The sequence below is a fragment of the Polypterus senegalus genome, chromosome 10, assembly GCF_016835505.1.
Source record: "Polypterus senegalus isolate Bchr_013 chromosome 10, ASM1683550v1, whole genome shotgun sequence".
NCBI lineage: Eukaryota > Metazoa > Chordata > Cladistia > Polypteriformes > Polypteridae > Polypterus > Polypterus senegalus.
Window position 1 is genome coordinate 63456525 of NC_053163.1, and position 22107 is coordinate 63478631.

At 36.5% G+C, this 22107-nt stretch overlaps 1 protein-coding gene across 4 annotated transcripts in view; it reads left to right on the plus strand.

The window, feature by feature from the left end:
- LOC120537148 (exocyst complex component 1-like) overlaps positions 1 to 22107 on the plus strand; it is a 91481-nt gene that overhangs the window by 16929 nt on the left and 52445 nt on the right. For all 4 annotated transcript variants that reach the window (XM_039765854.1, XM_039765853.1, XM_039765852.1 and 1 more), the window contains exons 3-4: positions 2785 to 2944; positions 13262 to 13461. In XM_039765854.1, coding sequence (XP_039621788.1) covers positions 2785 to 2944; positions 13262 to 13461 — 360 coding nt within the window. The remainder of the gene's footprint in view (positions 1 to 2784; positions 2945 to 13261; positions 13462 to 22107) is intronic.

Sequence of the window (22107 nt, forward strand, 5' to 3'; positions counted from 1 at the left end):
CTTTAATAACACTGATCTTGGACTTTACGTTTTGTCTTATATTACTTATTTTACTTTTTAATGTTCTTAACCCTTTTTGTTTTAGCTTCCACAAGATCTTAATATGCTAACTTTTTCAATATGTTTTAATGCATCAATGAGTTATCAAATGTGCTTAATTCAGCTAAGGGTTACATGTGGGAGACAGCAGTTAACCATACATTCATGTCTGTGGGTGAACCTTGCAAGTAAATGCTGGCTGCCTGAAGTAGTGTTTAAAAGGTGTTTAGAATGATTTATTATTAAATATAGTGTTTTTAGAAAGTTGAGAGGCATTGCTTCATTCATTCATTCACTTGTTGAATTGCAAATATTTGAGATGTTAACTCTTAGGTAAAATGTAATGGCAACATGACTTGATTCTTCAAAGGGAGCAACCAGCATACCTTCCACTTCTGAAGAATAATATGCACCCACGAGATCTATCACTTTTTAAAATGGATTTAATTGATTGTTGGAATCCACAGAAAATACTGTATCTTTATGCTTCCCAATGTCAATATATTTTTCAACACAGGTGATGCTTTTATGAGATTAGGGTCAGAGGCATAATTTCTGTGTGAAAGTTTGCAAATTCATGATGCCAGAAAATATTTCTCAAGAAATAACAAACATACAGCATTTTACACCATAGTTTAGCTTACATTGCAATGAGTTAATGTTTTTTCCTAACTAATTTCTTTCAACCCTTTCTTTAAATTTTACAGTATTGGTAAATCCTGATTAGAAGTTAAATAACTCAGATTTATTATTACAATTTAGAAATAAATCATGCATATTTTATTTGGGTTGAATTCAAGATGTGAAATTCTATTTATTACTCATAAAGCAATGCACGGCTGATAAATTGTCCTGTTATATTTTTGGACTTACCAGAAACGACTGAAATACATTAGGTGTCTTATTTTTGGACTTACCAGAAAGGACTGCAATGCATTAGGCAGTGATTTGCTGTGAACTACATTTTCTGACTGATACTAAATATTCTGTTAAAATGTTTTAATTATAGACTGGCACTCTGGCCCAATAAGTCAGACAAATTATTGGAGATCCTCCCTGGTTCTAAGTTAATATCCTGGCCTTTTCACTACTTTTTTGTATATTCTCTCTTTGTTGGCATTGTAATATTTTGGTCACCTTGATTTTCTCCTACATCACAAACATGTGCACAGAAGGCTGATAGTTGATTATTATTTGTGTTGTGTGTGAGTGTTTGGATTAGGCTATGGAATGGAGTTTTTTTCACAGTTGTACAGCCCAATGCTGTAGAGTTAAGCTGTGGATACCTGAAAATTTATAACAGAAAATTTCATAAAAAAATCATGATTAATACATTTTTAAGAAGAGAACATAGTATTGTAGCTCTTTAGCACACTCCTCCTACAAAAACACCTAATAGTAAAACAGAACCTTTTCATTGTACACACACCTGTCACACAATTGTCAAAATAACATAGTTTAATTTTAGTTACATTTTTTATTTGTATGTCAAAATATAAAATGTAACCTTGTTATTTTTTTCCTGGGCACAATGGTAGCGCTGCTACCTTGCAGTATATGGAATCCTAGGTTCACTTTCAGTGCCCTCCCTGCATGGAGTTCACATGCTTTCCCCATGTTTCCTCCGGGTGCTCCGGTTTCCTCCCTTGTGTGTCTGTGTGCGCGCGTGTATGTGTGTTCACCCTATGATGGACTGGCAGCCTGTACACGGATTATTCCTGCCTTGCACCCTCTGCTAGTTGAGAAAGGTCCAGCATTGCCTAGAACACTGTGCAGGAATAAGCAGGTTAAAAAATGACTGACTGACTGTTCTCTTTTTCTTTTCTGGTGGTAATGGACATCCTGGTCTGGTTCCACATTATAATTCAAAATAATCTGAGGTTATATTATTAGTACAGCCTTGTTGACTAGTAATTTAATCCATTCAGATATATCAGAATCAACATTTATATTTCTTAATTAGGGTAAATAGATATCCCATTTCCATTCAAACACATTTTCTGCATCTATAGATAATAGAACCTCTGGAGATTTAGATTATGTAGGTGAATATATTATATTGAACAAGCACCAAAAACTGGATACTAAATATCTGTCTTTAATAAATCTGGTTTGAAATTACATTATTACTATAAATCATTTTGCATAATACTAAGAGTTTTTACTAGATTCAATATCTGTTTCAAATATCATTTAATATACAGTAGCTTTATATACTGTAGCGACGGACGACACTGGCTTCCCAGGAGACTCTGCTGCGCTGCACCTAGAATTAGACTGTTCATTTTGATTTCTTTCATGTTGGGTTTGAAACAGTAGTGCTTAATGTTGGCGTATACCTTTTGGCAATGGGATTGTTTTATTGAAGTTTAAAGGGGGATTTGAGTTTGCCTACCACCACTAACTGATACTGCCTGGTATTGGGACTAAAGAAAGGGCGTAATTTGAATATTGCCGTTTGTAGTGATTGTATTACAACATTACCAGTATTAAGAAAAGAGTAAAGAAAAAGTGTTTTCTTGATAAATCGAGTGTCTGTTTGGCACAATACAAAGAAAAACAGTTATGAATAAAATTGCCTGCAATACTCCAATGATTTTGTGATCTTTTTTTGCACTGTTGTAATTTCAGAGTTCTCTAATTTACTCTGTGGAAACTAACCTTAACATCACTTGCTAAGAATGTACATACATAAAAAAAAATGTTGTTTATTAAGTTTATTCTGGATATTTTTTATCTTTTTAGGAAACTTGTGAATTTGATCTGCATTTAGACAAGGTGTACAAGTGGGTGACAAATACCTTTAAAGAAAAAAAATCTTTTCTAATTTGCCTCTGGAAGCTTAACCAGCGATACCTACAAAATAAAATAACGTTTGTCAATATCAACCCTGAAATCCTTGAAGGTAAGGAGTTTTTAAGTAGTGGAATAATTCCAAAAATGTTTGTTCCCTCTCTTGTAAACCTTTATCTGTATGCTGTCAAAATAGAAACTTTATTGTCAATTCACACTGTTTTCTAAATCAATTTTATGAGTCCATTTTGTCCAGTGTAGGGTTTTAGCAAGCAGAAGCGAATCCTCTCTCACACCTAAAAAAATTAGGAAATCAGTATAACTGCATGTTCTTGGGCTGTGGAAAAAACCAACTCACATAAAGAACTTACAAATTCCACACAGAAAGCACTCTTGTTTTGACTCACTTCTTGACTACACCAAATAGGCTTATTCGGATCCTGGTTGGCACTCTTTAATTCTTATATAGGTGTTTCTGTGCAAAACTTTGAACTCAGAGGGGTTACCATCCTTTTGCAACAGCGTTGTCATGACAGCGCCATGTCCATATCCATTTTCCTTCTGGCAACCTCTTGTCCACTATACATCCTATTGTAGTGAGCAATAAGGGATCACTCCTGAACCATCCCCAAACTCAAAAAAATGTCATTCAAAGTAAGTGGAAAACATCTTTCCTACATAAAATGAAGTCCACAAGGAGAAATGAATATAGAGAAATCAAACAAAATCCTTTAACCTCTTTGAGCCTTTCTGTGTAGGAAGTTTATCTAACAGTTGGGACTGCTGGTTCAGTTTGCCACCATTGTACTGTTCCATTTCTATTTTCTAACCACCCATTCTTTTCTTTGCTCCTTCCAATCAGCAAAGTGTTTATTTTCAACTTGACTCCTGACAGCACTCTCTCCGTGGCGCTGGTTAATGAGTCAAACTCCTGCCTTGAACATTTCTACTTTACTTTCCCAGCAGGCAGGCTGTGGTGTTATGGGTCCACAGCTGTGCAAAGGCCAGATTTTTTAAAATAAATAATCACTGCTCTCGCGGCGGCTTAGCGAGGGGGGGTTGGGCCATAGCAAGCCACGGGGCGATCTGTGGTGTGGGCGTTTCTCACCGAGTGCACAGGTGAGGGACCGCCCACATACAATACAATACAATAGTTTATTTTTGTATAGCCCAAAATGACACAGGAAGTGCCGCAATGGGCTTTAACAGGCCCTGCCTTTTGACAGCCCCCCAGCCTTGACTCTCTGAGAAGACAAGGAAAAAATCCCAATAAAACCTTGTAGGGAAAAAGGAAGAAACCTCGGGAAAGGCAGTTCAAAGAGAGACCCCTTTCCAGGTAGGTTGGGCGTGCAGTGGGTGTCAAAAGTAGGGGGTCAATACAATACAATATACAGAACAGAACAATTCCTTAAGACAGCATAATAATAAAAATTTTAGAAGTACGGTTTAACAGTAGATGATATGACATAATTAGGTTTGGATATTTTTAGAGTCCTGGAGACCTCATCCATCTAGCTGCCTCCCCATTTGGCCATGCCACGGCTGAAACGTTGCTCCGATGAAAGGACCCCTCTTTCCCATGATTCCTGTGATCCTACATCAGGGATGACTTTACCATAGGCAGGCAAACAATTTGGCAGGTGGGCCGTGGCACCAATTGCCACATTTGGGTACCGAGAAAAGAAACAGAATAGGTGAGGGTTAGTATTCAAATATAATTATCATGTTACTTATGTTATAGTGCTAATGACTAACAACAGAGATGCAGTATGTACAGTTAATCAGCAGCTCTAGTCAGGATATGCTAAACTGAAGTAGTGAGTCTTCAGCCGGGATTTAAAGGCTGAGACTGAAGAGGCATCTGTTATGGAAGCAGGAAGACCATTCCACAGTTTAGGGGCCCTGTAACTAAAAGCTCGACCTCCCACTGTTATTTTATTAATCCTTGGAATCCTAAGCAGACCAGCATCTTGAGATCTTAATGTGCTCAGGTTTGTAAGTCATGATAAGTTCAGACAAGTAAGCCGGACCTTGGCCATTTAATGCTTTATATGTTAAAAGGATGATTTTGAAATCTGCCCTAAACTTAACTGGGAGCCAGTGTAAAGATTTAAGAACTGGGGTTATGTGTTCATATTTTCTTGTTCTTGTAATAATTCTTGCAGCGCATTTTGGATTAACTGGAGGCTGTATAGAGAACAGTTTGAACAGCCAGTGAACACCGCATTGCAGTAGTCAATCCTACTAGAGATAAATGCATGAATTAATTTCTCACAATCCTGTTTATTTAGAAAGCGCCTTAATTTCCTAACATTTTTAAGATGGAAAAACATGTTTTGGACGACTTTGTAATATGCGCTTTAAATGACATGCTAGAGTCAAAGATAACTCCTAGATTGCGGGCTGATTCAGTAAAATTAATTGGGATTCCAACTGAGTTAAATGACGACAAAATATTGCTGTGATCAGCGTCATTCCCTCCAACAATTAACATCTCTGTTTTATCTGTATTTAAAGACAAGTAGTTCTCATTCATCCATTCCTTTAATTCACTAACACAACTAATTAAAGACAACATCGGAGAAACTTCATTTGATTTAAATGAAAGGTATAACTGGGTGTCATCTGCATACGAGTGAAAATTAACATTATGTTTCCTAATGAGAGATCCCAGTGGAAGCATGTAAAGTGAAAACAGTAAAGGTCCCAGTACTGAGCCCTGCGGGACACCATATTGAACTTCTGTGTATAATGATGGAGTACTGTCTCCGCATTTCTGTACATACTGGAATCGATTTGATAAATAAGAACTGAACCAAGCAAGCACGGGGCCTGTAGCCTGTGCAGTAAAATAGAATGGCCAATGGTGTCAAATGCTGCACTTAAGTCCAACAACATAATTACAGTGGAATTTCCTTCATCAGAGGATATCAGAATGTCATTTACAACCCGTGTTAGTGCCGTTTCTGTACTATGACCAGTGCGAAAGCCAGACTGGAATTTCTCAAGTAAATTGTAACGCGTAAGGTGTGACTGAAGCTGACTGGCGACTACTTTTTCTAGTATTTTAGAGAGAAATGGTAAATTTGAAATAGGTCTGACTTTTTAAGTAAAGGTTTAATGACTGACACTTTTAGTGCATCAGGTACGGTGCCATGCAGTAATGAACTATTGATAACGGTTAGAATAGGCGCTGCAAGAACATCCATTGCACTTATTACTAGTTTTGTTGGCACTGGATCTAGGGAACAAGTAGTGAGCTTCATTTTAGTAATTAAAGTTAAGACTTCCTGGTGAGTTACAGGATTAAAATTACTAAAGTGCTGAATGCAATGTGCGGCAGGGTCTGTTGCCATTTGTTAATTTAGCCACTGCTCTAAAAAGTACCCTAGGATTTTTATTATTGCTATCTATTAATGTAGAATAGTATTCTGAGCGAGCTTTAAAGAGGGCTTTTTTTATATTTATTTACACTCTCTGTACATGCAATTTGAAAGACATGTAGCTTTGTTGTTCTCCATCTGCGCTCCAGTTTTCAACACTCTAATTTAAGAGCTCGAGTATTTTCATTAAACCAGGGAGAGTTTCTATGTGCTTTGATCACTTTTGTTTTTAGGGAGCCACTGTGTCCAGAGCATCTCTCAAGGTCACATTATAATGTGATATTAGCTGATCTAAATTGTTTTCCATGTTTACATCTGATGTTAACTGATCTAAATGGTTTTCTACAATTACACTCGACTTACTCAAGGTATCTATAAATTTTGAAGCAGAATTATAATCTACGATGTCACACTGTCTTTGTTTTAATCTGTAAATGCGTTGGCAAGGGCAGGACTAAATCAAATGTAATTAAGAAGTGATCGGAAATAACTACATTTAATGGAGTAATATTTAAATTTAGAATTTCAACTTTGTAAGTTATAATTAAATCTAATGTATGGTTATGATTATGAGTTGGACCTTTGACAATCTGACAAAATCATACTGAATTTAACAAATAAGTAAAACATTTGCTAAAAGTGTCAGTTTCCACATCAATGTGTACATTAAAATCCCCCATCAGAACTACGTGATCATAATTTATAGCCGAATCATACAGAAGGTTGCTAAATTCAGTCATGAACAATGAATATGGCCCTGGTGGTCTGTAGACTAGCACTATAATTGTGTTGGAATCTGTTTTAATATTTACAATGAATGCCTCAAAGGATGTAAAGTTGCCTAAATTTTTAGGAGTGATTTGCAATTTGTTACAATGAATTATTCCAAGGCCTCCTCCTCGACCAGAATCTCTAGACTTATGAAGGAACGAGTATCCATCTGGTGACGCCTCAGCTAGGGGAACAGTGTCATATTTACTAAGCCAGGTTTCAGTAAGAAACATCCGTGATTGTTCCCGTGGCTAATGTGCTGCAGCTGCTATGGCCCCTCGCTATATAAAAAGAAGCGCAAGTCGGATAGAGGGGGAGAAAAAGAAAGATCAAAGGAAGAAGAAAAAAAAAGAAAAAGAAAGATGGAGGTTGCAGAGAAGAAGGCAGGAAGCAGGAGTGAGAAAGCCGGTTGAGAGAAAGAAGGAGAGTAAGCAAGCGCAGGCTCACTCTGTGTACGAGCAGCTGGGAGAGGCGAGCCCAAGTGAGGTGTTTGGCCGGCACCTGAGGGCCGAGGGTAGTGGTCGCTCCTGCTGAGCGATTGTTTGGAGCAGGAGTGACCGAGAGAAGGTTGGCTCGCCACAGCAAAGACAGGTTTCGGAAGGTTGCAAAGCCCAATGGGAGAAGCAGGGGAGCTGCCAGGTAAAAAGACACCGGACTTTGTGTTTTTAAAGGATTGCTTCCAGCGTTGTTTTAACCTCGTTTTAAAGGATTGTTTTTTTCTATTTATTGATTTTATCTCCATGTTCTTTTTATGGATTATTTATTAAACTTTATGAAAGCACTGCAGTTTATTTTGAACACCTGTTTTGTTTGGATTTCATTTTAATAAAAGCACTATGCACCTTTTTGAACCATCCCCTTGCTCAAATGTTGTCTCATTGTCTAGCTCATCTCAGTGACATTATCGACGGTGTTGGGCTTCCAAATATCAGATGGGAGCGTGGAGCCAGAACCCACATCGTCACACAGGCCCATAGTGATAACATTGACACCTAGCAGGTAAACTCAATTTCAAGCTAGTGAGAGTACATCAGTTTGTACTACTATCCTTTTTCATATGCCCCAGATGTTTTACCATGCTGTTTTACTTCTCATTTACACTATGTAAAGATTAACCAGGCCACCCTTTAATTATAGAGGAAATGTTTTTTACTGGTAGTACCTGTTCGTGCCAACATTTTTCCAATCTCCTGTGATCTATTTATTTTCCCAGAACAATTGTCAACTAACTTGAAACTAGACCCTGTTTATAAAATGCGGTGGCCAAAAATACAGTGCACCCAACACTCAATTAACTCTCTCGATTGCTCAACTTACACTCACTTACTTTTTTCTCTACCTCTCTCTTTTTTCTCTTTATCTCTGCCATTTCAGCTCTTACTAAAGCTCACATTCCATCTGTAAGTTCAATAGGCAACTAGCCAAGGGGTGTGCTTATACCTCATACTGAAGCTATTTTTGATTATTGTGACTTATATTCGGATCTTTAACATGAGAGTACAATACTGAGGAAGGAAATGCTACACACTGCTTAAAGAAAACTATAACATTGTGTAAAAGATTGGTTTACATGTCTGGAACAGTCCATAACCATGTTTGTAGAGATGCGATCACCACTTAAAAGAGTAATAATGAAATGCAGGAAATAAGTATACAATTAAGTCACTGTCCCCAATCTACTGCACCTCATCAAGAGAGGCAGATGTGTACAATTGTATATTTTTAACTAAACCAAGAACTGTATTTAAAATGGGCTTTTCTGAGTTTGCCAAATCAAAAAATCCAATCATGATGTATTGCTTTTCATGGAGTGGTTTGAGGCATTTCTGTCAGAGAGATCCATGATCAGGAGTTGGTGGTTAGCCATTTGAAGCAATTGCACAGATTGGACATTTTTTATTAGCATTCTGATACTGAAGAGAAATTAATAATGGTGGTTCAGGTCCCAAAACAGTGTATATGTGATTATATTTACAAATACAGTGGAACCTTGGGTCATGACCGTAATTCATTCCAAAACTTTGGACGTGACCCGAAGTAATTTTTTTTTTAATAAGTTTTAAACACGGGGAAAAAAATGAAAATTTGAAAAATCCATAATTTAATAAACATCCAAGAAAAGTAATATTGCAATAATTCACACTACAAACTGCTTGCTGTAAACACTTTTTTTTAATGAGTTTTAAGCACAGGGGAAAAAATGAACATTTAAAAAATCCGTAATACAAAAACTAACCATAAACAACTATGAAAACTAACCTTGCACGAGTTGAGTTCTGGCATGAAGAAAGTGAGGAGGAACTGGGTGGAGAGGAGGTTACAGTTTTGAGGAAGAGTCTGGCTCTGCGATGGAGGGATGTTCTCCTTCAGGTGTTTTCTCTCTTGTGATTTCTTGGGTTTCTTGTGTTTTTAGCTGTTTATCAGACTTCGCGAAATAGCGGTCTAATGTGACATGCCTTTTCCTATGCATGCAAATTTTTCGGAAATGCGAGACGGCATTGTCGTTCATTATGTTGATCACTCTGTTTGTAACTGCTTTGTTAGGGTGGTTCTTCTCAAAAAAATCCTGGCACTTGTTCCATTTTTCCATGATGGCTTTTATCGCATCACTTTTTATAACCACCCTTTCCTCTTCTTCCTCTGAGGACTGCTCCTCGGTGAGCAACCTATGCTGCTCCTGCTGGAGTTCTGCTGGCGAATAGTCCTTTGGTGTACAGCTTCTTAAAATTTTAAATAACCTGCTGGTCCATGGGCTGCAGAAGAGGAGTCGTGTTGGGGTGAAGGAACATGACCTTAATAAAGTCATACTCCTTGACCATATCGTCAACCAAATTTGGAGGGTGTGCCGGTGCATTGTCCATCAGAAGAAAGCATTTTTTAGGCACATTATTCTCTTCAAGATATCGCTTCATGGCGGGAGTGAAAGCCTCGTGCAGCTATTCCAAAAACAAAGTCCTTGTGACCCAACCCTTCGTGTTTGCCCTCCACATTACGGGCAGTATGGCTTTGTTTATATTGTGCTGCTTGAAAGCATGAGGGTTCTCAAATTGATAAAAGAGTAGCGGCTTGATTTTTACGTCTCCACTAGCGTTAGCGCACAGCAAAATGGTTAAACTGTCCTTCATTGGTTTATGGCCGGGCATAGCCTTCTCTTCCTGGGTAATGTAGATCCTCTTCGGCATCCTCTTCCAGAACAATCTAGTCTCATCGCAGTTGAACACTTGTTGCGGGATGAAGCCTTTGTCCCCCACTAATTTTGTGAAATATTTCACAAATTCTTTTGCAGCTTCAGCATTGGAACAAGCAGCCTCTCCATGCCTTACCACACTATGAATGCCACTTCTCTTGTGAAACTTTTCAAACCATCCTCTACTGGCTTTAAATTCCTCACTTTCACCACTCGTAGAAGGATAGTTTTGCAGCAAATTGCCAGGAATCTTTGCTTACGCTATCCCCTGCAAGTTGCTTCTCACCACACTAGCAACAGTTTTTCCACCTCTTCCAGCACTTGAGGCCTCTGCCTGGTTAACACTGTGACTCCTTTTGCAACATCTGCTGCTTTAATGACCTCTTTCTGCTTTAGAATAGTCGAAATCGTAGATTCTGACTTCTTGTACTCGGCGGCAAGATCAGTAACATGAAGACCACGCTCATACTTTTCAATAATTTTTCTTTAATTCGATTTAAATTTTCTTTGAACCTTTCTTCTCAACACTCTTCACTTGCTTAGAAGCCATGGTTAACTGCAAAATTAATGCAAAAGCACATAAAATACTGTAGAGAACAAAGAGTTCACAGCGAAACAATACACAGGGAGAGACAGAACACTTGAGGAACTTATCGGCGCGTAAGAACTGGAAGGGAAACGAAGTAGAACACAAAGAGTTCACAGCGAAAGCACGCACGTGCCAGCATGCACGTCTGACCGAGAACAATGCAACATGTGCAGAAATCATTGATGCGTACAAACGAGGAAGGGAAACTGGCTTGTTCGTCAACCAAGTGTGTGGTTGTGAACAGATGCAAAAGTTTGGCGAACTTTTTGGTCGTAACCCAATTTGTAAGTGGTCAGAGACGTTCGTGAACCGAGGTTCCACTGTATAGTGCTCTATATCAGTAGTTGTAATTTGGACTTGCCAGAAGAAAAAGAATTTGCAGATATTTTAAATGTATGCAACCTGTGTTGTACAGTGATCTGAGGGGGCAATCATGGCTTCTTTAGGAGACTTTTTAATAAAATATGATCACTGTCAAGTGAGGATTAGGCAGCATCAAAAAGATCACTGGCTTAAAGTTAAACAGGCAAGTAGCAAGAGAAGTAAGTAAATGAAGCTAATGAAAAATGCAGAAAGGCCAACCAGAAGCAATAGTCACAATGTTGTAGAGTAAGCCAACATTCTTGACTGTATCAGTATACCACTACATCAGGTGTTGGTCAGGTGACACAATGATTGACACAGGGATCTTGTACACATTAATGCACCACAGTCTGAGGGAGGAACCGGCATGGTCCAGGGAAAGACAAGCATCAACTAAATACGACAGTGTTTGCATTTACAGATGATTAATATTCATTTTGAAAACAATGGTAAGTTTATTTCAGGCTTTGCTAACATCTCAACTGAACTTTGTCACCTCAATAAGAAAGAGACTGAGTGTAAATGGATCAGGTAATGTCAGGAAAGTATAAATAAGCTTAAACAGATGTTCACATCACTACCTGTCCTCATACAACCTGCCTTTAACTTGCCTTTTCATTTCCATATACTGTACATACAAACAATGTAGGAAAATGGTAATGTTAACTCAAAGGAAGGAAGTTCAGCAACAAGATGTAAGGGTTTTAGGTGATGATGAACTTATTCAGTTTCAAAAAATGAATTTCTATGTGTAGTATGGGCTGTTGAAAAAGTAGACATGTCCAGGAGGGTATGGAGTTTGTAATTTATACTAATCACAGTATATTGATTTTGACTTTAAAGTCCTCCACGTCAGTGTTCCAGTTGAAGAAATGGATCCTAAGATAAAAAAGTTTAAATTTGAAAGTTAAATGCAGAAATAGCTGTAGTAGCATCAAGTCAAATTTTGCTATGAATCCTGGAGGTGAAATGGTGCCTTTAAGTTGGAAAGTATAGACCCACATTTCTTTGTCATTTGGAGATGCAGGTTAAGTGCTAGTATGTCAGAGGTTAAGGACTAACCAAGATACTTCTTGTTAAGGTTGTACCCAGTTCATTGAGAAGCAGGAGGCATTGCTTTAAGGATTTCAGAACAGAAAGGGTAGTTGAAAAGATCTACTGGTCTTATCTGAAATATTTTCCTTTAAAATCCATTTGCAACCCTTTTGGGACAGATGATAACCCTACTGTGCAACACTGAGAACTTCTTTGTGCAGCCCCAAACTCCATATTCAGAATTAGGCATGTTCCTTATGGAAGAAATGATTGGTTTCCTATCAATATAAAGATCCCCTTTGGAAACCATCAGGCTACTTTTTGTCACCAGTGGTAACCAAAGCATTTGAAATGGCCAAATTGAACCTAATGAGGGCTCTGTCAGTCAGCAAAGGCAAAAGTTATTTTTAACGGTATTGGGGAATTATTTTCATTAACTGACACAAAAAATCAGCAATATCTTGTAGACAAGCGTTTATCTATTAGGTGTTATCCAAATATGTTGTTTGAGGTTGAGAACCACAAATTATTAGTAACTCTTTAAAACTCTGTACATTGTTTTGGATATCACTTAAAAACACCACTACAGCTTGTCGTCCATGATGGAGTTATTGAATTGAATTAAAAATGAGTATTGCATCTTTCATAAACACTCAGAATCAAGAGTGAGGCAGAAGACTCTTATGATTTTGATTGTATTGTCTGTATTGGATTCAGACATATCTCTTTATTATAATTTTCAGAGTTTACAAACTCACCCCTTACACCTATGAGCTACTTCCAGAAATTCCATATCTAAACAGAACAGTTAATACAACTAAAACTATATTTATGTGGACAATAAAATAAGTGTTTTTACACAATGAATATGTGCAGAGTTCACCAAAGCCAATCACATGTGACCCAATATAAAAATAGTAAAAATATAAAACCTATACTTTAGTATATTTCTATAAAAAGTACATTTAAAAGTCACTAATTTTGAAGCCATAGAGAATGTTTTAGGATTTTTACTATACCTAACTTTGATAGGTGTTATTAAGAGTAATTGCTATTTTTAGAATATTACAGAATTAATTGTGCTTGAATTAAACATTTCAGACCTTGTACCAGAAACTCAGGATCCAGAAAGTGGAGAAACTGGAGAATCAGACAGGCAAGAAGAATATGAAAGATATCAAGAACTGTTAACTAAAGAGACCACAGATCTTGAGAAGCTCATGGATCAATGTGAGCAGGCAGTGGCTGACTCTGAGGCGTTTGTGCAAATGCTAACGACAGACTTGCAAGTTCTCGATCAGGTATTATATAATCATTGCTAAAGTTTTCTTATTACTTTAAATATTTTGCACACATAGGCTGTTAATGGCACAACTTTCACTAATATTGCATTTTCATCTTCCTTCACAATGTCAATGTTCACCTAGCATTTACAGCAGCCTATGCCTTAATGAAAATTATTTTTAATGAGGTGACAGGTCAATTTCAGATAAGGTTTCAAAAGGCTGATGCTACATACTATAAGAACGGGCCATCTTTTAATCTTAAAGAGGCCACAGATCTTGTGAAGCTTATGGAACAATGTGAGCAGGCAGTGGCAGATGCTGAAGTTGATTAGAGGAAATTTAAAATGGAAGCCCTAGAGCCATGGGGCTTCAAATAAATAATCCATAATAAATTAATGTTCCCATGTTACCTATTATGGGTTGCTTAAATCATTTAGAAAGCATTAGTCCTGAAGCAATATTGAACTCTTGTAGCTTTAGAAGCACCACTCCAAGGTTTCCAGAGGGCATTCCTGACCTCTGAATCTGTGTACAGCTTAAATGTATTCCAATCAGTGCTCCATTGAGCTTACAGTCAGCATGTGGGTGTTACTAGAGCTTGACTGCATGGTGTAATTAAAGTCAGATATTGAAGAAAAAATAAATGATTGAGTATTTGCAGGTCTTTTAGATCTGCAAGCCATCCCACATGCAGACAACAGTTCAAGACCTGTAAAGATAGGCCCAAAGAATAACCAGGATTATGGTTATTTTTTATTCTGTTTCACATTCTTTTTATTTCTTCCCATGTGTATTTTGTCTTGATGATAAAATATTCATTTTCACAGCTTCTTAGTATTACAGCTTTCTGTCTTCTACAATGTGTATGTTATTTTAAAAATCTTTCTTCACCAACTAATAGAGCGGACATGAATGTAATATCATTTAGTACGTATGTTATTGGTTGAATTAGTTCATCTGCTAAATCACATAGTTTGTTCAGTTTGACAAAAACATTATCACGTCTTTAATAGGATATTGCAATCAAATTTTGTGGATACATTAATCCCATATCTAGAGATGATATACACTTTGTGCTCATTGTTTGAGGGGAAGGTTATAATAAATAAATGAAGTAGTACTGTAAAAACCTTACAATTGCATTACGCTGGTTCAGAAGCTGCATGGATGTAATTTTATGAACAACAGATGTGTTGAAGAAAAAATACTTCAGAATAATTAATTTTTATTATTCTTGATATACTGTTCTTTTTCACTTTGAAATATTTTTACAGAAAACATTTAAGTTCGTGAACAGCTCTGAGATGCACATAAGACACACCCTTTGAAAAGAGTTCTGGTATAAAAACACACTATATATGGAGTGTTATACATTACTGAAAAAACACATTTTATTCATTTATGTAAGTTTATTTTAAAATAGTTGTTTCTGTAAAAAAAAAAAAGCTTATCAGAAGTGGAAATGGAAAGAAAAACAGGAAATGAATGTGTATGCTTCTGTTAGAACAAGAGTAAAACCACAAACCTACAGCAGTAAATAAGAACAGGATTTAAACCGGGGGTCAGGTTTACTTTTTCATGAAAACAGTATTCTTTACACCACATTTAATCACATTTTGTAAATGAAGCCTGTCTCTAGTTTTTAATTTTTATTTTATAATTGTACGTCAAAAATGTACCTCTAATTTTAGAGATATTTTTTTAATCCAAAATTGTATTTTCTTTTAAATTCATATTGTTTCTTCAGAATATTTTTTTTCTATTATTGGAGTGCTCTGATAAATCTCATACAGACACAGGGAGTTTATGAAAATCCACATAAAGATGAAGAGTATTGTTTTGTTCATCATACATTTCCTCATCACAAGAATACAGCTATTTTCCCTATGGCTGTGAGGCACCACCACTGTACCACTGTGATTCTCAAACCAAGTGCCATTTCAAAATAACTTTCTTCCATTCATCTGTTTTTTGCAAACAGTTTTTTCCAGTAGAGTGCTGTGGAGAGGCGGAGGAATTTACCAGCATGTATAAAGAAATAAACATGCCTGTATTTGGGCCTATGCCCATGACAGGGCACGCTCAAGTACACTTACGCACTTAATTCTCCAGTCAGTCTAACTGCGCTTCTTTGTGCTTTAGGAGGAAAAGCAGTTCTCCCAAAACTCTCTCTCTCTCTTTAACTCTCAGAATAAAAACACACAATATGCAAAACAGTATTCCATATATTATGCTGATTTTGTTTTTTTTTCTTATGTACAACAATGTAGCATGATAGGCTATTATTATTATTATTATTTTTTTCACGGTGGCGCAGTGGTAGCGCTGCTGCCTCGCAGTTAGGAGACCTGAGTTCACTTCCCGGGTCCTCCCTGCATGGAGTTTGCATGTTCTCCCCGTGTCTGCGTGGGTTTCATCCGGGTGCTCTGGTTTCCTCCCACAGTCCAAAGACATGCAGGTTAGGTGCACTGGTGATCCTAAATTGTCCCTAGTGTGAGCTTTGTGTGTGTGTGTGTGTGTGCCCTGTGGTGGGCTGGCGCCCTGCCTGGGGTTTGTTCCTGCCTTGCGCCCTGTTCTGGCTGGGATTGGCTCTAGCAGACCCCTGTATTAGGATATAGCAGGTTGGACAATGACTGACTGACTGAATACTTTAATTTAAAATATTACACAAGTATGTAAAAAACAATTTTGTTGGTGTTAAATATTTTTGGACTCTTTCCAGTGCTGGCTTCTGAATTGAGCTTAGTACTGCTAGTACATTAAGGTATGGTTACCTCTATTAAAATAAACAATTCTGTTAAAAGAAAGTAATATATCCATAAATGTTTATGAGAAATTGTCCAGTCAGTTCAAACTGAAAAAGTATCTACACTACAGAGTACTGTATGTGGAGTTGTAATGTACCCATTGACACCCTGTCCCTTTTTGTATCACTTTAAACATCATGCTAGTCTCACAGAAGCATGTGAACTCCTTAGAATACCCAATGTGAAATATTCATTCAACTTTTTGGTACAAGAAACCTCTGTTTACATCTCTTCAGAAAATTTATTTTGATCTACCTACAGTAAATTAAATGTGTTTGATATATGGGAGAAAAACAGGTGTGGCCAGGGAAAAAAAAGTCTTCTGGAGCTATAGTATAAGGCAACAGTCACTGTACCCCCATGTCCAGACCAAGCTGAAAAAGTAAGAAACAGCTGACAGTTTTGGCTGTTTATATTGACTGAAATGTCAGATCATGTATGCACCTTATTTGTTGCTGATTAGCCCAAGGCTGACAGGATTGTTACGGTGTTTTGGCTGCATCATTAGCAAAATGTGCTTCCGTCTTGACATGAGGCAGCAGGCTTGAGTGGCTCTGGGATTTAATATCTCTATGTATAGGGTTTTGTTGCCATGTTTTTTTATACGTTGTCTACTCCTTGTACTGTGGATGTCGTTACAAAAGTTGAGATAGTTGACATAGTTAATTCTAGGTGTTTTACACTCAAGCTAAATAAAGCAATAAATACAAAGAATAATACTATTTAAAACTCTGTACTACTCTATATTAGTTATTACAGAATATCAAAAGCACATTGAAACAAATTAGTCTTTAAATTCTTCTAAAAATAGTCACTGTCAAAGAGCTTCAGACAAGACAGATTGCAGGAGCTTGTTCTATAGGCGAAGACCAAAGGAATAACAGGCCTTGTCTCCCATTGTCCACATTATCACCTATGGAACACACAGAATGCAAAGAATTAACTGATGTGGTAAACAAGTCTCAAAGATATTACTGCCATTGTCCCATCTATATTTGTAAAATAGGAGCCGGATCGTAAAATGGATCACTTCTTCAATCAGTGCTAAGACGATAAAGCTGGAGTTATATGAATGAATGTTTGAGTTTTTATTAAAACACGTGCAGACTGTTTTGGACATACTGTAACCTCGCAATGGTCTTTCCTGGAAGGCCAACAAACAGAATTACGATAGTGCGGACAAGATGTGATTAAAGCAACTAACTTCTTAGCATCATGAATTCATAGAAAAGGCCTAATTCTTGATATATCTTGTAAGTTCTGGACTAAAGTGAAATGTGACTTTAAAATGAAAGTGTAGAATCAAATTTAACCCTAAGATGTGTAACGAAGGAGAAAACAGGAATGAAGTGACCATCAATACTGGTACTGTATGTTTTTGCTGGTACACTGGCCCTTTCCACTTGACAAGAAGAGCATGCAAGTATGTATAACCTCCTACATATTGCTATTTAACTGCAAGTGATTATTATTTATCCAGTGCTGAATATCATAAAGACAACAAGTGGCTTGAGTTTGTGGAACAAGGGCACTCAGAGTGGTCTAGAGATAAATCTGAGTATCATCAGCATAACAGATTTATCCCAAGGTAACAAATAAATCAAAATTAAAATGGAGCCAAGTACAAACCCCTGGAACTCCAGAAGGAAAACAGCTAGATTTTGAGTGATGTTTCCCAATAGCAACAAACTCCTGCCAAACTGTGAGATAACTATAGAACCACTTACATGGGGTACCAGAGACTCCAATGTCTTTCAAATAATAGAGTAAAATGACATGATCTAAAGTATCAATAGCCGCAGTTAGATCCAGCAAAATAAGAAAGCTTGGTAGCCCTGAGTCTGCAGCCATGAGAAGATTGTTTATAACCCTCATGTTGAAAGCAATCCTTATTTCAAAGAAGGGCATTCAGTCAAAATGATCTCAAATCACAGTCTCTTCAAGGACAAAGTTAATATGAGTCATTATTAGTTATTTCAACCCTTTCACGACTGTTAGAGGAAATGTAATTAGGCTTGTTTAATCTGATTTCTGTTCACAAGTACATTGCTGGTGGTTTTCTTGAAGTATTGGAAGTACAATAGACAAGGAGATTACATTTTCTAAATACAATACAATACAATTTATTTTTGTATAACCCAAAATCACACAAGGAGTGCCGCAATGGGTTTTAACAGGCCCTGCCTCTTGACAGCCCCCCAGCCTTGACTCTCTAAGAAGACAAGGAAAAACTCCCAAAAAAAACCCCAGTAGGGAAAAAATGGAAGAAACCTCAAGAAAGGCAGTTCAAATAAAGACCCCTTTACAGGTGGGTTTGGCGTACAGTGGGTGTCAAAAAGAAGGGGGTCAATACAATACAATACACAGAACAGAACAAAACCTCAATACAGTATAACAGTGGTTCTCAACCTGTGGGGCGGGCCCACCTAGGGGGGCACGAAGTAACAAAAAGCGGGATGCAAAAATGTAAAAAAAAGAAAACAAGAATCAAAAATATGAAAAAAACATCTGTTGAAACCAAAACAAATTAACTTAAACTACATTCTGATACTAGAACAATAAATATAGAGTTAGATAAATGTTGATAAAAGCTAAGTAGGTATAATAAAATATGCATCTACATTTCAAAAAAATGTTAGCAGGGGCGTGATTAAAACTGTTACGAAAACTCAGGTCGCAAATACTTAAAGGTTGAGAAACGCTGCAGTATAAAAATACATAAATAAAAATAAAAATAAAAATTTTAGAAGAACATAGCAGAATTTAACAATGGATGACATCACATAATATGATTTGGATCTGTTTATAATCCTGAAGACCTCATCCATCAAACTGCCTCCCCCATTTTGCCATTCCACAGCTGAAACAGTGCTGTGCCAGCCAATCCAATGAAAGGACCTCTTTTTCCCATGATTCCAACGATCCTCCATCAGGGATGACTTTACCATAAGCAGGCACAACAACTTGGCAGGTGGGCCATGGCACCAAGTGCCACATTTGAGTACTGAGAAGAGAAACAGAATAAGTGAGGGTTAGTATCAAATTATAACTATCATGTTACTTATGTTTTATTTCTAATAACTAACAACAGAGATGCAGTATGTACAGTTAATCAGCTGCTCTAGTCAGGTTATGCTAAACTGAAGTAGTGAGTCTTCAGCCGGGATTTAAAAGCTGAAACCGAAGGGGCATTTCTTATTGTAGCAGGCAGACCATTCCACAGTTTAGGGGCCCTGTAACTAAAAGCTCGACCTCCCACTGTTATTTATTAATTCTTGGAATCATAAGTAGACCGGCATCTTGAAATCTTAATTGTCGCATTGGTTTGTAAGTCATGGTAAGTTCAGACAAGTAAGCCGGAACTTGGCCATTTAATGCTTTATATGTTAAAAGGAGGATTTTGAAATCTGCCCTAAACTTAAACGGGAGCCAGTGTAAGGATTTAAGAACTGGAGTTATGAGTTTGTACTTTCTTGTTCTTGTGATAATTCTTGCAGCAGCATTTTGGATTAACTGGAGGCTGTATAAAGAACATTTTGAACATCCAGTGAACACCGCAATGCAGTAGTCAATCCTACTAGAAATAAATGCATGAATTAATTTCTCAGAATCCTCTTTATTTTTATTTAATTTCCTAACATTTTTAAGATGGAAGAAACGTGATTTGGACAACTTTGCAATATGTGCTTTAAATGACATGCTAGAGTCAAAGAGAACTCCAAGATTTCGGGCTGATTCAGTAAAATTAATGGTGATTCCAACTGAGTTAAATGATGACAGAATATTGTTGTGATCAATGTCATTCCCTCCAACAATTAACATTTCTGTTTTATCTGTGTTTAAAGACAAGTAGTTCTCATCCATCCAGTCCTTTAATTCACTAACACAACTAATTAAAGACAACATCTTCATTTGATCTAAATGAAAGGTATAACTTGGTATCATCTGCATACGAGTGAAAATTAACATTATGTTTCCTAATGATAGATCCCAGTGGAAGCATATAAAGTGAAAACAGTAAAGGTCCCAGTACTGAGCCCTGTAGGACACCATATTGAATTAAATGGTCTGTGAACAAAGGCAAAATACTGCCCATTCATACACACCTATAAAAAGTAAATGATAAATATTATTAAGAAAATTTTCACTTTACAATACTGTTTAGGCCCATAATATCCAACCCATTTTCAATGAGGCACAAAATGCATTCAAATCTGATAGATTTATCATGCTGTTAATAATGTATACATGAAATAAATATAATTATATGGCATTGTACTTTTAAAAAGTCAAACCAGAATAATGTTCTCATATTTCTTTTCCTATTTTCTTTAAAACTCACAAAAGACAAGAGTGAGTAGCGTGAATGAAATTATGAAATTAAGGTACAGATATATAGGGTGCAACCAAAAGGTTTTTTTTTTTCCTGATAACATGTTAAAGGATGTACTTTTTTTATTTCTACTTAATTTTACTATATTTTACTTAATTTTATTTAAAATTTACAGATGTACAATTTTTGAGGTTCTTAATTAACATTGTGGGAGGAAACCTTCACTAACTATTGAGAAACACATGCAAACGCAAAGATAATGTTCAAATACCAAAGACAAGCAATTGACAAGCCATAATTTTAACCCACTGAACCAATTAAGCATTAACTAATCATTTCTTGCACCATCAACTATATTTTAATGATGCTAGAAAGTATTTTAGGTAACGGAAACACAGCTTTACTCTTCAAAATTATTTGTCCAGCCTGTGGTTTGACTTTGCTGGTCTCATGCAAAATTTTTTTTAATTCTTTTACTTGTCCCAAAAGGGTTAATAATTATTACTTTTGGCTAAACCCATTCTTGCCTTTAGAAAGAATCAAATGTTGTCTATATATCAAAGTATACAACATTGAAATTAGCTGGCAGATATTGCACTATGCACATGTTAAAATAGCATTTTGTTTTTTGTAACACAATTATTTTGTCCATATTGTCTGTTGTTTTGTGTCTACTTATATTGATATTTAATATTTATTAAAACAAATAAGGCCATCTCAGGAAGTACTTTCCTGGAAAAATGCAAACAAATTATGATTTTTTTTTAATTTTAGAGAAGCTGTCGAGTGCCTAAAAAGATGAAAATAAATACACAAAAAAGAAAAACTAACCACCGTTTCCTGTTTATGAAGCATCTAAAATATGTTATCTGTTTTACTCACTGGAGAAATCAAACATTAAATATTTTGATTTAATGTTACTAGAAACCTGTATAGTAATATTAATATTAATCCCTTGGATGGATTTTTCCTAATTTCATATTTTCCATTTTCATTAACAAATATGTAATGCATCCTTAACATAACTAACATTTCCATAGTAGTTCCACTTAAATGTATATAAATTTAACAATGCTGCCAAACAATATTATATCAAATTAAAGATTTTTTCTGAAATTTGTCAGTAAATTTTACTAAAGTTGTAAGGAGAGAGAGAAGAACCATCAGCTCAGTTGTGATCACATAACGCTCAGCAGACAAAGTGTATCCATACTACTCGTATTGCAGGACATTGCTCGTTTATCAAGTCAAATTTTATTAAAAATTTTTGCTCGTCTTGCAAAACACTCGTAAACCAAGTTACTCATAAACCAAGGTTCCACTGTACATCAGTTGGGATTTACAGGCAGGCACAACGCAGCCACCCAAGTTTAGCATCTCCCTTTCGCTTCATCATTGCTTCAACACTGTTGTCATTATTGTGCATATTTTATACAAGTAGCATATGCCTGTCTGTCATGTTTTGTTTCGTAAGCCGTCTTGGTTGGGGTCCGAGATTTCAAAGCACTTTTTCCTTTCATT